Source organism: Piliocolobus tephrosceles, chromosome 9 (genome assembly GCF_002776525.5).
Source record: "Piliocolobus tephrosceles isolate RC106 chromosome 9, ASM277652v3, whole genome shotgun sequence".
NCBI lineage: Eukaryota > Metazoa > Chordata > Mammalia > Primates > Cercopithecidae > Piliocolobus > Piliocolobus tephrosceles.
Window position 1 is genome coordinate 41,785,987 of NC_045442.1, and position 17,857 is coordinate 41,803,843.

The 17,857-nt window shown below is 39.3% G+C and overlaps 1 protein-coding gene across 1 annotated transcript; it reads left to right on the forward strand.

Annotated features, from left to right (window-relative positions):
• Window positions 1-12,222: 12,222 nt before the first annotated feature.
• Window positions 12,223-15,132, forward strand: FGFBP3 (fibroblast growth factor binding protein 3). Its single transcript, XM_023226308.1, has 2 exons — window positions 12,223-12,331; window positions 12,680-15,132. Exon 2 carries the CDS (start codon window positions 12,757-12,759, stop codon window positions 13,540-13,542), a length of 786 nt encoding a protein of 261 aa, XP_023082076.1. The 5' UTR covers window positions 12,223-12,331; window positions 12,680-12,756; the 3' UTR covers window positions 13,543-15,132.
• The last annotated feature ends 2,725 nt before the right edge of the window (window positions 15,133-17,857 follow it).

Below are 17,857 nucleotides of genomic sequence, written 5' to 3' on the forward strand. Positions count from 1 at the left end.
AGTCATAGAGTTTTAGGCAAGTAAGTAAAGTATCTGAGTTTATTTTTTAAATCTTTTTAATTTTAGATAATTGAATATGTAATCTAAATGGCATTAGAAGAGAGGAAAGGACTGGTGGTGTAGATTTGTAAAGGATGGTGTAATAATCAAATACATTGATATTGGACTGGCTTGTTTGTAAATCCTTTCTCACCACAGTTAATTGCAGTGTCTTGAGGGGGAATTTTAAAACCTCTCTAAACTTCATCTGGGAAATGAGGATAATAATAGTATTCATAGGGTTGTGGTGATGATTACATTAATGCACATAAAACGTTTAACCAAGTGACTGCCACAAGAAGCCCTCAAAAATATTATTAACTACATTGCTTATTGTTTTTGTTAACAATGAAACCTTGAGTAAGTGGCAACTTCTAGTCTCAATTTATTCAGCTGTGAAATGGGGATAATGATAGTACCAGTTCACCACCCTTATCTATACTAGTTCATCACCCCTGCCAGATGGTTTTCTGAGTTAAGAATTATTTAGGTTTTGAAAAGTAATCCAATGAATATACCTTGTATTATGCAACACCCCAACAGCTTCTAGGGCAGTACTCTATAATCAAATATATTTATAGAGCTGCAGCAAAATGTATGACTAACCATACTAAGAGGAATAAGTAAAAGACTATAGATAGACATATGCCAGTTCAGGCCAGGATTTGCTGCCAAATATATATTTTTGAGATGGCGTCTTGCTATGTTGCCCAGGCTGGTCTTGAACCCCTGGGCTCAAGCAGTCCTCCTATCTCAGCCTCATGAGTAGCTGGGACTACAGGTGAGTTTTTAAAAGTGTGGTTTTCAGACCATTTTCAATTTCAGAATTGTAAATAATAGATCATGAACCTGTACTTATAGAATCGTCATAAGAAAGAAATGAGTTCATACATGATACACTTAGAAAATACTAAGTATTAGCCAGGCGTGATAGATCATGCCTGTTATCCCAGCACATTGAGAGGCTGATGTGGGAAGATCGCTTGAGCCCAGGAGTTCGAGACCAACCTGGGCAACATAGGGAGACCTCATCTCTACAAAAAAAAAAAAATTTAAATTAGCCAGCTGTTGGTGGCATGTGCCTATAATCTCAGCTACTCAGGAGGCTGAGGTGGGAGGATCCCTTGAGCCCAGGAACTTGAGGCAGCAGTAAGCCATGATCATGCTACTGTACTCTAGCCTGGGTGACAGAGGGAGACCCTGTTTCAAAGAAAAGACAAGACTAAGTATTAAATAAATATTAACTATTATGATTTAACGATTTTAGTTATTTACAATAATAACTGAATATATACCATTAAGTGAACAAATATTCACATTATGGGAGTTAAGGAGAAGCAATAATGAAAAAGAAAGCTTATTAAGTGAAATTATTGCTTAAAAAAACCTTTCAAGTCGTGGGACATATATGGAGAGGCAGATTCATAGAACTGAAAGATCCCCCAATAAATACAGCCCAAAGACATCCTCACCAAGGCACATGATAATCACACTGTCAAAATTTAAAGAAAAATAAAGAATTTTAAAACCAGCAAGAGAAAAGTGTCAAGTCACATATATGGGAATCTCCATTAGACTACCAGTGGATTTCTCAGGAGAAACCTTATAGGCCAAGAAAGAATCAGATTATATACTCAAAGTGCTGAAAGGAAAACAAAAACAAAAAAACTGTCAGCCAAGAATACCACACCCAACAAAGCTGACCTTCAGAAATGAAGAAGAAATAAAGTTTTTCCCAAACAAGCAAAAGCTGAAGAAACTCATCACTACTAGGCCTGCCCTACAAGAAATGCCTAATAGATGTTTATTTCTTTTCTTTCTTTCCTCTTAGTTTCTTTCTTTTCTTTCTTTGTTTCTTTCTCTCTTTCTCTGTCTCTGTCTCTCTCTCTCTCTTTCTCTTTCTTTCTTTCCTTTTTTTTTTTGCTTTTTCTTTGATGTCTTGCTCTTGTCCCCCAGGCTGGAGTGCAATGGTGCAATCCTGGCTCACTGCAACCTCCGCCTCCTGGGTTCAAGCAATTCTCCTGCCTCAGCCTCCCAAGTAGCTAGGATTACAGGCAGCTGCCACCACACCTGGCTAATTTTTGCATTTTTAGTAGAGACGGGGTTTCACCATGTTGCCCGGGCTGGTCTTGAACTCCTGACCTCAGGTGATCCACCTGCCTCGGCCTCCCAAAGTGCTGGGCTTTCTTGCTTTCTTCCTTTCTTCATTCCTTCTTTTGTTTTCTCTTCTCTTTTTCTCTTCTTTTTTTCCCTTTCTTTCTTTCTTTTTTTTTATTGACAGGGTCTTGCTTTGTTGCTGGAATTCAGTGGCACAATCATGACTCACTGCCACCTTGAATTCCTCCCAAGTAGATGGAAATATAGGCATGTACCACTGTGCCCAGCTAATATTTATTTCTTTCTTTATTGTAGAGATGGAGTCTTGACATCTTGCTTAGGCTGGTCTCAAACTTCTGGACTCCAGTGATCCTCCTGTCTTGGCCTCCCAAAGTGTTAAGATTATAGGTATGAGCCACCATGCCCAGCCATGGAGTTCTAGTATAAACAAAAGGATGATAATAATTATCATGAATACATATGAAAGTATAAAACTCACTAGTAGAGATAAATATGTAGATAAACCCAAAATACTCCAATGCTGTACTGGTGGTATGTGAATTATACATATCTCTAGTATAAAGGTCAAAAGTCAAAAGGATCAAAAAAATAACAAAAGCTACAATAAGTTGTTAAATAATATACAATATAAAAAGGTGTAAATTGTGACATCAAAAACACAAATTGTGTAGCTGGACATGGCATGTGCCTGTAAACTCAGCAACTCAGGAGGCTGTGGTAGGAGGATCACTTGAGCCTGGAAGTTCAAGATCAGTCTAGACAATGTAGCAAGACCTTGTCTCTTAAAAAAAAAGAAGAAGAAAAAAACCCACAGTTTGTAGAGGAGAAAAGTCTAGAGTTTTTGCATGCAACAGATGTTATCAGCTAAAAACAGTTGACTATAACTATAAGATGTTTTACGTAAGCCTCATGATAACCATAGCAGTTATGCAAACAATAAAGAGAAAGAGAACAAATCTTAGAATCTCTTAGTACAGAGGATTATCAAATTTTTTTAATTAAAATAGAAATAAACAAAGGTGCTACAAAACAACCAGATATAAACAAAGGTGCCACAAAACAACCGGATATAAAATAACAAAGTAAAAATAGTAAGTCCTTCCTTTAATAATAATCTTGAATGTAGTTGGACTAAATTCCCCAGTCAACAGACATAGAGTTGCTAAATAGACTTTTAAAATAAGATCCAACTATATGCTATCTAGAGGAGACCAAATTAAGCCTTAAGGATACACACAGGCTGAAAGTAAAGAGATGAAAGAAGGTATTCTATGCAAATGGTAACCAAAAAAGAGCAGGGAGGCCAGGCATGGTGGTTCACACCTGCAATCCCAGTATTTTGGAAGGCCAAGGTGGGAGGCTCACTCGAGCCCAGGAGTTGGAGCCCAGCCTGGGCATTGTAGGGAGACCTCACCACTACAAAAAAATTTAAAATTTAACCAAGCGTGGTGGCATGCACCTGTAGTTCCAGCTACTCAGGAGGCTGAGGCAGGGGGATTACTTGAGCCCAGGAGGTCAAGGCTGTGGTAAGCAATGTTTGTGCCACTGCACTCCAGCCTGGAAAACAGAATGAGACCCTGTCTAAAAAAAAAAAAAAAAAAAACAAACCAGAGGTTGCTATACTTATGTCTGATACAATAGACTTTGATTCAAATCCTGTCACAAGAGACAAAGATGGTCATAATTTAATGATAAAGGGGCCAATCCATCAAGAGGAAAATATATATGAACCTAACATTGGAATACTTAAATACATAAAGCAAATATTAATGAACATAAAGGGTCAAATAGACAGCAATACGATAATAGTAGGAGACTTCGATATCCCACTTTCAACGATTGATAGAGCAACTGAACAGAAAATTAATAAGGAAATACTGGACCTGAATTGCACTTTTGGCCAAATGAACCTCACAGATACACACAGAACTTTCCACCCAACAGCAGCAGAATACACATTTTTTCTCTAGTGTACATGGAACATTCTCCAGGATAGAGCATATGTTAAGCCACAAAACTAGTCTTAACAAGCTTATAAAGTCATATATAGTATTTTTTCAGACCATAGAGGTATGAAACTAGAAATCAAGAACAGAAGGAATCTTTAAAAATTCACAAATATGTGGAAATTAAGCAACATGCTCTTGAGCAATCAATGGATCAAAGAAGAAATCAAAAGGTAAATTTACAAAAATCTTGAGGCAAATAACAATGGAAACATAACACATCTGCAGCAAAAACAGTTCTAAGAGAGAAGTTTATAGCAACAAATGCCTACATTAAAAAAGAAGATCCCATATCGTTTAACATTATGCCTCAAGGAACTAGAAAAAGAAGCATAAACTAAACCCAAAATTAACAGAAGGGAGGAAACAATGAAATCAGAACAGAAATAAAACAAATAGAGAACAGAAAAACCATAGAAAGAATAAAACTAAGAGTTGGGTTTTTTGAACAAATAAATAAAATTGATAAATCATCTAAGAGAAAAAGAGAAGACTCAAAAAATCAAAGTGAAGAAATTACAACCAATGTCTCAGAAATAAAAAAACAAGATTATAAGGGACTATTATGAATACGTATATGCCAATAAATTGGATAACCTAGAAAAAATGGATAAATTCCTAGAAAAATACAAACTACCAAAATTGAGTCAGGAAGAAATAGAAAGCATGAGCCGACTAATAACAAATAAAGAGATTGAAGTAGTAATAAAAAACCGGGAGCAGTGGCTCACGCCTGTAATCCCAACACTTTGGGAGGCCAAGGCAGGCAGATCACCTGAGGTGAGAAGTTCAAGACCAGCCTGGCCAACATGGCGAAAACCCATCTCTACTAAAAATACAAAAATTAGCTGGGCCTGGTGGTGGGTGCTTGTAATCCCAGTACTTAGGAGGCTGAGGCACAAGAATTGCTTGAACCTGGGAAGCTGGGGTTGCTGTGAGCCAAGTTAGCCAATGCAGTGAGCCAGTGCACTCCAGCCTGGACGACAGAGCAAGACTCCATCTCAAAAAAAACAAGAAACGCCACATGTGGTGGCTCACGCCTATAATTCTAGCACTTTGGGAGGCCAAGGCAGGCAGATTGCCTGAGGTCGGGAGTTCAAGACCAGTCTGACCATCGTGGAGAAACCCCTTCTCTACTAAAAATACAAAATTAGCCGGGCATGGTGGCGCATGCCTGTAATCCCAGCTACGTGGGAGGCTGAGGCAGGAGAATCGCTTGAACCCGGGAGGCGGAAGTTGCAGTGAACTGAGATTGCACCATTGCACTCCAGCCTGGGCAACAACAGCGAAGCTCTGTCTTAAAACAAAAACAAAAACAAAAACAAGAAACAAAAAAATAAAAAACTGCCCAACAAAGAAAAGCCAAGCCCAGGACCAGATGGCTTCACACTGAATTCTACCAAACATTCAAAGAAGAATTAATACCAATGCTTCTTAATACAACTCTTCCAAAAAATAAAGCTAGAGGGAATATTTCCAAATAAACTTTATGAGGCCATCTTCACTTTGATACCTAAGTGAAAGACATCACAAGAAAAGAAAACTAGAGGACAATCTCTCTGAAGAATATTAATACAAAAATTCTCGATATTAGCAAGCTGAATTTAACAATACATAAAAAAGATTATACATCATGACCAAATGAGAATTATCCTAGCCATGCAAGTCTGGTGTAACATGCTTATCAATCAATGTGATAGATTTAACAAAATGAAAGATAAAAACCACATGATCATCTCAACTGATTTGGGAAAAGCATTCAATAAAGTCCAACATTTCTTCTTGATAAAAACTTACAGTAATTTAGGTATAGAAGGAAAGTTCCTCAACGTAATAAAAGCCATTTATGAAAAACCCACAGCTAGCATATGTTAGCTCCTTATATAATCAATGGGGAAATACTGAAAGCTTTTCCTCTAAGATGTAGTAAAAGACAAAGGCAAGGATGCCCAGTCTCACCACTTCTGTGTAACACAATACGAGAAGTACTACCAAGAGCATACAGACAAGAAAAATAAAAAGCATCCAAATTATAAAAGAAGTAAAATTATCTCTATTACAGATGACATTATCTTATTTTTAAAAACTTTAAAGATTTCACAAAAACCTATTAGAACCACTAAATGAATTGAGTAGTTTCGGAATACAAAATGAACATACAAAAATCAGTAGCATTTTTATACACATAATGACCTAACAGAAAAAGAACGCAAGAAAACAATCCCATTTATGATAGGATGAAAAAATAAAATAAAATAAAATAAAATATTTAGGAATAAATTTAACCGAGGTATAAAAATTACACTGAAAACTGTAAAACATTGATGAAAGAAATTGAAGAAGACACAGATAAATGGAAAGCTACCCCATGCTCATGGATTGGAAGCATTAATATTGTTAAAATATCCATACTACCTAAAGCAATATACAGATTCAACACAATCCCTACAAAAATCCCAATGCGATTCTTCACAGAAATGGAAAAAGCAATCCTAAAATTTGTATGGAAACATAAAAGACCACGAATTACCAAGACAATTCCGAGAAAGAAAAACAAATTTGGAGGCATTACACTTCCTGATTTTAAATTATATTAAAGCCTATAATCCCAGCACTTTTGGAGGTTGAGGCAGGAGGATTGCTTTAGCCCAGGAGTTTGAGACAAGCCTGGGCAACATAGTGACACTGTGTCTCTACGAAAAGTAGAAAAAATTATCCAGGTGTGGTGGCACATGTCTATAGTCCCAGCTATTTGGGAGGCTGATGTGGGAGGATTGCTTGAGCCCAGAGTTTGAGGCTGCAGTGAGCCATGATCATGCCACTGCCTTCCAGTCTGGGCAACACAGCGAGACCCTGTCCCAAAAAAAAAAATTATATTATAAAGCTTTAGTAATCAAAACAGTAATGGTACTGGCATAAAAACAGACACATAGAACAATGGAACAGAATAGAGAACCAAGAAATAAATTCAAACATATGTGGTCAACTAATTTTTGACAACAGACACAATGGGAAAGGGTAGTCTCAATAGTGCTGGGAAAACTGGATTTCCATTTGCAAAAGAATGAAATTTGACCATTATCTTACACTATACCAAAACAGCAACTCAAAATGGATAAAGAACCTAATTGTAAGACCAGGAACTATCAAACTCCCAGAAGAGAAGATAGGGGAAAATCTCCTGGACATGGGCCTTGGCAATGAGTTTTGGATATCACACCAAAAGCTCAAGCCACAAAAGTGACAATAAATAAATGATACTACATGAAACTAGAAAGCTTCTGGACAGCCAAGGAAACAATCAACAAATAAATGGCAGATTGGGAAAAAATATTTGTGAACCGTGTATCAAATAAGGGGTTACTGTCCCAAATTTATCAAGCACTCATACAACTCAATGGTAGAAGAACAAATAACCTGATTTTAAAATGGGCAAAAAGACCTGAATACACATTTTTCCAAAGAAAACATGAAAATCACCAACAGGTATATGAAAAGGTGCACATCATCATTTATCATCAGGGAACTGTAAATCAAAACCACTATGAGATACTACCCCACACCTGTTAGGATGGCTATTACCAAAAAGTCAAAAGATAAATGTTGGCAAGGACGTGGGGAAAAGATTGTACACTCTTGGTGAGAATGTAGATTGGTACAGCCATTATGGAAAACAGTGTAGAGATTTCTAAAGAAATTAAAAATCAACTACTATATGACCCAGAAATTCCCCTTGTGGGCATATATCCAAAGAAAATGAAATGACCACTTCATAAAGATATCTCCACTTTCATGTTAATTGCAGCATTATTTACAATAGCCAAGGTACGGAAACAACCTAAGTGGGTAAACAAAATGTGGTATATACATACAATGGAATATTATTCAGACTTAAAAGTGAAATAAATTCAGACACATGCTATAACACAGATAAACCTTGAAGACATTGTGTTAAGTGAAGTAAGCCAATCACAAAGGACAAATACTGTAGGATTACACTTACCATGAGATACCTAGAGTAGTCAAATTCATAGAGACAGAAAGTAGAATGATGGTTGCCAGCGGCTAGGGGAAGGGAGGAATGGGTACAGAGTTTCAGTTTTGGAGGACAAAAAAAAGTTCTGGAGATGGATAGCTATAAAGGTTGCATAACAGTGTGAATCTTTTTAATGTCACCAAAGAGTACACCTAAAAATAGTTAAAACGACAAATTTTATGTTACGCATATTATGCCACAATTTTTAAAACAATAACTTCCCTTTTCTGCTACTGCATAATATGTCTATGTGCCCTTACTTTTTACTCTGGGAACAATGTTTGTGACAGCGAAGCATGGTCTCTGGAGTATCTCTTAATTACAACTGTTCAGATAATAATTTTTTATTGTAATTAGAGCATTATGCCACAAGATGTCATTCTTTCATTAAAAAATGGTACCAATTCGGTTCAGTAGTTAAAAAAAAAAAAAAGTAATGCCAAGGCAACAGACAAAAGCCTGTGACTACTCATCCATGCTTCACACATACAAAGACAGTTTTCTGGGAAAGAAAGGGCTTCCATGTGTGAAATGTATTAATTAACTACTCTTATTTGTGAAATATGTTAATGTTTCTAATCTTCATAGGTACAAATTGGTTTTCATTATAAGTTGAATTGGTGTAATTATTTTTTATTTTTTATTTTTATTTATTTAATTTTTTTGAGAAAGAGTCTTGCTCTGTTGCCTAGGCTGGAGTGCAGTGGTATGATCTCAGCTCACTGCAACCTCTGCCTCCCAGATTCAAGTGATTCTGCCTCAGCCTCCCAAGTAGCTGGGATTACAGGCATGCACCACCACGCCCAGCTAATTTTTGTATTTTTAATGGAGACGGGGTTTTGCCATGTTGGCCAGGCTGGTCTCGAACTCCTGACCTCAAGTGATCCACCCGCCTTGGCTTCCCAAAGTGATGGGATTACAGGCGTGAGCCACCATTCCCAGCCTGAATTGGTGTAATTAAAACATAACTAATAGTGAAATACAAAGACGAAACATAAAGATGACTGATCACTGAAAGATGTTAGTGATTTTATCACTAAATGATGTGTGACCCTGGACACACATCCAGGGTGGTGGTTATTATTTAGTTTCTCTGATGTTACCAGAGTGATAAAAACTTCCTTTTGGAAGTCAATATACATTACTATATGGTTAATATATACTACTATATATTTAAACACATTCTTCTAATTCTAAAGTATTTTGGTTTTTATAGTAATGAAACTATGATTGTTCAAATATAATACTAATAGGAGTTCAGTAATAGAAAATGCTATATGCAAGAGTACATTAGGAAATATAATAAGAATTCCTGATATCTTGGGGAAGTAGTTACGGAAAATGTTGACTTGTCTAAAAAAATTACAGTCAGAGGTATAAACTCTTGCAATTAAAAAAATCACATTTATTAATGAGAACATTTTAAAAAGATGATGGAATATTCTGAAGTTTAAAAACAGCTTTGCTAAGGGTCATTTCTGTGTGTCACTTTATTTGTTTTTATATAGCTATAGTATATTTAAACAATAATGCTATCTTTTATAAGGGTTTGTCTACTTACCTATTCTTTACTCAGACATTGATGTAGACTTGTCAGATTATTCTGAGTATTGTTAACAGTGCCTTTTCGATGGAATTCACACTCTTTGACTGTCAACTTGTGCCATATACACACAAAATTGTGTGGAAGGCGGTTTTAACTTTTTGAAGAATATCTGTCAAAATTTAAGAAAACAAATGTATAAAATTCCATTTTTTCCAGTGTTTGGCATTTCTAATAAGCAGTGAGGTTTTTTGTGATGATGGCATTATTGATAAGCTATACATGAGACTGCAGATTATATTGAATCATATTAAATCTACAAAAATAAAATATTAGATTTATATCAAATTTTCCAATTTGAACCAGTGGGGAAAATCCCACAGAAATCAGTAAGTTTACATTTCAATTTCTATCTTATTTGCCTAAGTGGACAGAGATTCTTTAAAATGTATAACCTGCCATTATGTAATTTGGTTTCATTTTATTCTACCTGTTGTGTGAGTGTAGTATATTTAATTTACTTTTTGTTACTCTTTACATACTGTTTATTTTTGTTACAGTTTTTAATTGAAGACAGACTCTTAAAATTGTATAGGACCAGTGTCTTATTAATATGATTAATATATTTAGAAAAGCCACATGAAACCCATGACAAAATGAATGTGAATATTATTTCTAAAAATTTAGAAAATTTTATCTTTTTCCATGTATTATGTAAATTATTTGTTTTACAATATCAAAATTTTTCATTTAAAGAAAAAAATGCCATGAAACATTTGAACTGATGAGCCACAGAACTTCAGTTGATTTTTTTTTCACTTTTTAGCATGCTAAATATACATCTGAGTTTAAATATTCTGTTTAATGGCCATTTATAAATTCAATCACTACCACTGGTCGGTTTTGTGTAATAGAATAAAAATATGTTACCCGCAGTGTAAGTACAGTACATTGTCAAATTCTTTTCCTTAAGGTGCACAGTAAATGTACAGATAGTTATAGGCCACTGTTTTGTAATATAGTACATTTCTGATCTATTATTCCTAACCTATTATAACGTTTGCAGAGAGAAAATAATTAAATTTTTCTAATAAGCTGTAAAATTATGCTAACTTCTACAAGTAGGCTTCTAAATAAAATTTTTGAAAAGAGTAAAAAAAAAAAAAAAAAAGCTTTGCTTGGTCAGCACTTTCAGAGGCTGACCATTTATTGATGATTGATGAGAACATTTTTTATTATGTTTTGAATAATAATATTATTCAGGTGAATCATTTGAGGTCAGGAGTTCCAGACCAGACTGGCCAACGTGGTGAAACCCCATTTCCACTAAAAATACAAAAAGTAGCTGGGCGTTGTGGCAGGCGCCTGTAATTCCAGCTACTTGGGAGGCTGAGGCAGGAGAGTCGCTTGAACCGGGAAGGCGGAGGTTGCAGTGAGTGAGAGATAGTGCAGTGAGTGGTGAGATAGCCACACTATCGGGCGACAGAGTGAGCCCTCGTCTCAAAACAAACAAAACAAAACAAATAAACTTCCGCACACACACAATCCCCCCTCCAAAAAAAGCAGCTTTGCTTAAATGTGACATTTTCAAGATCCAAGAACACATTCATTCTCTCTCTCTCTCTCTTTTTTTTTCTTTTTTTCTTTTCTTTTTTTTTTTTTGAGACGCAGTCTCGCTCTGTCCACCAGGCTGGAGTGCAATGGCGCGATCTAGGCTCACTGCAACCTGCGCCTCCCGGGTTCAAGTGATTCTCCTGCCTCAGCCTCCCGAGTAGCTGGAATTACAGGAGTCTGCCACCACGCCAGGCTTTTTTGTATTTTTAGTAGAGACGGGGTTTCACCAGGCCAGGCTGGTCTCGCATTCTTAACTATTATACCATTTCAATTAGTAATCTTACCTTTCGACTACTATAATACAAATAATTTTTTTAAACTTCTAATTTTTGGAGGACATTTATAACTGATTTATAATACCTAAAAATAATCAAAAGCCCAAATGTCTACTCCTGGGTGAACTGCTGGGCACTATTGTATGTTAATAAACTAGGATATTATATTTTTATTAGTAGTAACAATTATTAACATTGAGAGTCTTAGGATAAGAAAGGCTACTGGAAATAATAGGTGAAAATATAGAACTCAGAATATGAGAAATAGAATGTAAATAATTGTGTAAAAAATGTCTAGTTTAGAATACTGAAGTTTGTTTTGTTTCATTTTACTTAACTTTTAAAAACTTAGATCTTTCGTTTAATTTTTATTTTTTGGATAAAAACTTGGTTAATTTTGCCTGATTACTTTAAACATTGGAAGCAAAATACAAGATTTATATTTCATGCTACAGGACAGCTTACATCATCCATCTAGAGAGAGAGAGAGATAGAGTGAGAGAGAAAGAGAGAGAGAGAGAGAAGCGCGGAGGTGATAAGTCTCCCAGAGCGAGAGAAATCTGGGAGGGGCGAAGAAGGGTAGGCCTCTTCTGTTCCATTGATACCACGTTCATTCACAGGAGCCGGCTAAAACAGACTACTCTCCTGTGCAATCGTTCCCTCTACCCTAATAAGGCTTTGGCGCCTCTCCCAGAAATCGGTAAGTTCAAAGTGTAGTAAAGTGCATGTTTTCAAGGAATCATCTGAAATGATTTTGTGGATAGTTTATTGGACGTTGGAGAAGGGAGAAAACGAAGGAAGGGGTCGAGGGGGCAATTATCACGCATCGTTTTGCTATCGTATTTGCAAAGGGAAGAAAATCTCAATGCATACATGGTTTGAAAGTGATTATTTAGACAGTAAGCAGTTCCCCAGGAAAGCTGCTCAGAGGGTCTCCTCGCAGGCTGCAGCTTCCAGAAAGTCTGCGGAAGGGTAGTTCGCAGATGCATGTGTCTGGGCGAAGCGCTGCGCCTAGCTCAGTTGTTGGTGTCTCTGCCTCTGTCCGCAGGTCCAGGGAATGCTCTCTGCCTGGTCCAGCCCCGACAGACGCGGTCCGAGAAGAGCGGAGCGTGGAAACCGCGGAGCATGAGTCCTCCGAGGCTGCGAGCGTCGCTGTCGCCGTCGCTGCTGCTGCTGCTGCTGCTGCTGAGCTGTTGCCTCCTCGCGGCTGCTCGGAGGGAAAAGGGGGCTGCTGGCAACGTGGTGGAGCCGGTCCCCGGGCCCACGGGCGGCTCCTCGGGTCGCTTCCTCAGCCCCGAGCAGCACGCATGCAGCTGGCAGCTCCTGCTTCCCGCCCCGGGGGCCGCAGCGGGCAGCGAGCTGGCGTTGCGCTGCCAGAGCCCGGATGGAGCACGCCACCAGTGCGCCTACCGCGGGGAGCCGCAGCGCTGCGCAGCCTATGCCGCTCGCCGCGCGCACTTCTGGAAGCAGGTGCTGGGCGGGCTGCGCAAGAAGCGGAGGCCCTGTCACGACTCTACGCCGCTTCAGGCCCGCTTGTGCGCGGGCAAGAAGGGCCATGGTGCCGAGCTGCGACTAGTGCCCCGCACGTCCTCGCCCGCACGCCCCTCCGCCGCGGGATTCGCGGGGGAGTCCAAGCCCAGGGCCTGGAGCCGGGGACGGCCCCGGGAGCGTGCACCCGGCCCAGCCGCTGGGACCCCGCCACCCCAAAGCTCACCGCCGAAAGAAAACCCCTCTGAGAGGAAGACCAACGAGGGCAAGAGGAAGGCGGCCTTGGTCCCCAACGAGGAGCGATCCATGGGGACCGGGCCCGACCCCGACGGGCTGGATGGGAACGCGGAGCTCACGGAGACCTACTGCGCTGAGAAGTGGCACTCCCTCTGCAACTTCTTTGTCAATTTCTGGAACGGCTGAGACTGCCTGCCAGCTTTGGGAGGGATGAGGCGGGAGGCGTGGGGAAGGGAAAGCTAAGGGCGTCTTAGACCGGGGGCTACCATGATAGAGAATGGGGAGAAGTCCAGGTTCTCGAATGGGGCGGGGGCAAGGGTAAGGGTGGGGTGCTTGGGATGAGAGTGTAAGGGGTATGGAGAATCTCTGGGATAGCAGAGACGTTAAAAATTTTAAAGAGTCTCAGTCCTGATTAAGAGCAGGAAAAATAATGGAAACAGAAATAGGAGTACCTTAAATGTGCAAAAACTGGAGACTGGGGAGAGAAATCGATGTCGACAGAGGCTGAGAATAAGGGGGAGACTAAGGTGATGTGAGTCCCATGTGGGGAGGGGGATGCAATGTTTATTGTTTAACATTTCTATTAAATGCAGCCATGAGCAATTGCCAACCTGAGCCAGGTTGAATCATGTCTTCTCACCTAATCAGCTAACAAGACTGCAGACTTCTTTCCCCTTTCTGAATTGGTATAAACTTGGATGTGGCGTGGTGGGTGTCATAGATAACCTTTATAGGGACAGAAGCCTCACAGGTCAAAACTGGCTCCAAGGAAAGGTTTGCAGAATGATTTCCTTTCCATTCTTTTAGAAGATCTACTTTTTTTTTTTTTTTTTTTTTTCTAAGACAGGGTCTGGCTTGCCCAGGCTGGAGTGCAGTGGCTATTCACAGATGCAATAATAGGCACTGCAGTCTCCAACTCCTGGCCTCAAGGGATCCTCACATCTTAGCCTCCAGGATAGCTAGGAGTAGCTGGGACTACAAGCATGCACCGCTGCACTTCGCTTATAAGTGCTACTTTATTTTTATTTTTGAGACAGGGTCTTGTGTCATCCAGGCTGGAGTGCAGTGGTGCAATTATGGCTTACTGCAGCCTCGACATTACATCTCAAATGATCTTCCTGCCTCAGCCTCCGGAGTAGCTCTGACTACAGGGGTGTGCCACTAGAAGTGCTACTTTTTAACAAAATGGTGACTAATGTTCTGGAAATTTCCCATTAACCTTCTGCATTTAGAAGTGAATTATAGATGTTGAGTGTTCCAGTAAAAAGTGATTCTGTTTATATTTGATGATATTTTTCAAAATAGCTAAAATGTAAGTATGTATCTCAGAGTCATTTTGACCATTATGGAAGTTGTATCTCTCTGTTTCATGTAACTAATTATTAATGTATTTCATTTGTGTGTGTGATGTAATAATAGACTGTGTATGTTAGGTGCTCAATAAAAACTGTATGGTTAGATTTAAAGAACTGACAAGGCAATGGAAATTCTACCTGCATTTGATCTACTTCCAAGTACACCTTGAATTAAGTTCTTAAACACGTCTTGAATTGCTGGGAAAAGACAGAAACTAAGAAGTTGACATAAAGCAAGAGTCACAAACTGGCAGCCCTATCATTGTTCTATTTGATTTGCACCCTGATTCTCTTTCTTTTTCCCTTCCTCCCCACTTTCCTCCCATCCATTGTTGAATCCGTCGATGCAGAGCCTGTGGATATGGAGGGGCAGCTCTCTCTCTCTCTCTCTCTATATATATATATATATGTGTGTGTGTGTGTGTGTGTGTGTGTGTGTGTGTGTGTTGCAACCACTTATTTGGGAGCTTGAAGTTAAAACCTCTTGGTCATTCCCTTCTTAAGGTGAGATCGCTTTATTCTGAATATTTTGGTCCTCCATTTGAAGCAAACCATTGCATACTACATTAAGACAACAACTTCATAGTATGATCTCAAGAACACAAAATTTGTTCAAAATAAATCAAAGTTAAATTCAAATTCTTCAAATAAGAGTAAGTCATTACTTTATTATTCTCTTAACTCTACAAGTTACATATGGTGGCAGACTATATGTAAGTATATATTTACTTACATGGTCCCTACCTCCTGGTATTCTCACCTCTGTGTATTCCCCTCTCTTTGATTATGTGCAGGGCCTGCGAATTGCTTCTAAGCATGGTGGGTATATTGTCACCTGAAAGATGTATCTTAGTTTTCCACATTCTGCTGACTGAAAGAAAACTCTGGGTAAGTTCCAGTCTTGCTATTCAACAGGGCAAGGTTCAAAGCCAAAACAAGAGTTCCAGAAAAGGTCAAGCTAGAAGCAGAAGGGGGTCAGGCCAACCTGAGTGGAAATGAACAATGGAGGCTCTAGGGAAGAATCAATTTCCTTGCCATTTCCAGCTTCTAGAGCTGTCCACATTCCTTGGCCCTTGGTTTTCTTCCATCTTTGAAGCCAACAATCATCTCATTCCAGCCTCTGCTTTTATCATTACATCTCCTCCTCTGACTCTCTTTCTTGCCTCAACTTAAAAAGACACTTATAGATACACTGGGCCCATTCAAATAATCCAGGATAATTTTTCCATTTCAAGGTCAATTGGTTAGCAGACTTAATTTTATCTGCAACCTTAATTTCCCATTGAAATATAATGCAATTTATCCCAATATATTCACAGGTTCTGGGGATTAAGATGTCAACACAGGGCAGGTGTGGGAGAGGTGGGGGGTGGGGTGGAGAGTGGGAGCATTACTCTGCTTACCACAAGTGGCTACGTCCAACAACGTGAACTCCAAAACAAAGGAAAAGGATAAAGAGGGACATTATATAATGAGAGAAGGATCAACTCACAAAAAAGACAACAATCCTAACTGTGAGTGTACCTAACAGTACAACAAAATACATGAAGCAAAAGCTGATAGAATCGAAAGGAGAAATAGATAAATTCACTATTATATCTGGAGACTTCAACATTTCTCTTTCAGTAATAAATAGAAAAAGAAGACAGAAAGTCGGTAAGAATATAAAAGACCTGAACAATACTATCAACAAACTTGGCCTAATTGGCCTTTCTGGTATACTGTATCCTATAACAGCGGACTACACATTTTCAAGTATTCACAGGACATTCACCAATATAGATCACATTCTGGACCATAAAATGAATTGCAACATATTTAAAATAATTTAAATAATACAAAGTATGTTCTTTGACCATAAAGGATTTAAGTTAGGAATCAATGAAAGGAGATTTGGAAGTTTTCCAAATATTTAGAAATCAAGCATACTTCCAGATAACCCATGGATCAGAGAGGAAGTCATAAGGGAAATCAGAAAATATTTTGCACTGAAAAATTATTCTTCTGCCTAGAAGTTTTAAGATTCTCTTCTTTAGGTAGGATTTCATTGTTTGCTACGAGATGCCACTTTTCTTTGAAATACGATAGTGTTTTCAAAATGCAGATACCCAGCCAATGAGGTCATGAAATCCATTTAATGCATTAAAAAAAAAAAAAGGACAAAAGAAAATAGAATGTAGGCCGGATGCACTGGCTCACACCTGTACTCTCAGCACTTTGGGAGGCCGAGGCGGGCAGATCATGAGTCAGATGTTTGAGACCAGCCTGACCAACATGGTGAAACCCCATCTCTACTAAAAATACAAATATTAGCCAGGCATGGTGGCACATGCCTGTAATCCCAGCTACTCGGGAGGCTGAGCCAGGAGAATCGCTTGAACTGGGGAGGCAGAGGTTGCAGTGAGCCAAGATCGTGCCACTGCACTCCAGCCTGGGCAACAGAGGGAGACTTGGTCTCAAAAAAGAAAAAAAAAGAAAGAAAAGAAAACAGAATATAAAATGTCGGGCCAGGTGTGGTGGCTCACACCTGTAATCCCAGCCTTTGGGAAGCCAAGGCAGGCAGATCTCTTGAGGTCAAGAGTTCGAGACGAGCCTGGCCAACAAAGTGAAACCCTGTCTCTACTTAAAATATAAAAATTCACCTGTAATTCCAGCACTTGGGGAGGCTGAGACAGGCGAATCACCTGAGTTTGGAAGTTCTGGACCAGCCTGACTAACATGGAGAAACCTCGTCTGTACTAAAAATTCAAAATTAGCAGGTCATGGTAGTGCATGCCTGTAATCCCAGCTACTCAGGAGACTGAGGCAGGAGAATCACTTGGACCCAGGAGGCAGAGGTTGCAATATGCCAAGATCATGCCATTGCTCTCCAGCCTGGGTGACAGAGTGAGACTACGTCTGAAAAAAAAAAAAAATGGCCGGGTGTGGTGGCTCACGCCTCTAATGCCACCACTTTGGGAGGCTGAGACGGGCAGATCACCTGAGGTCAGGAGTTTGAGACCATCCTGGCCAGCATGGTGAAACCCCATCTCTACCAAAAATACAAAAATTAGCTGGGCGTGGTGATGGGTACCTGTAGTCCTAGCTACTTGGGAGGCTGAGGCAGGAGAATCACTTGAACCCGGGAGGTGGAGGTTGCAGTGAGC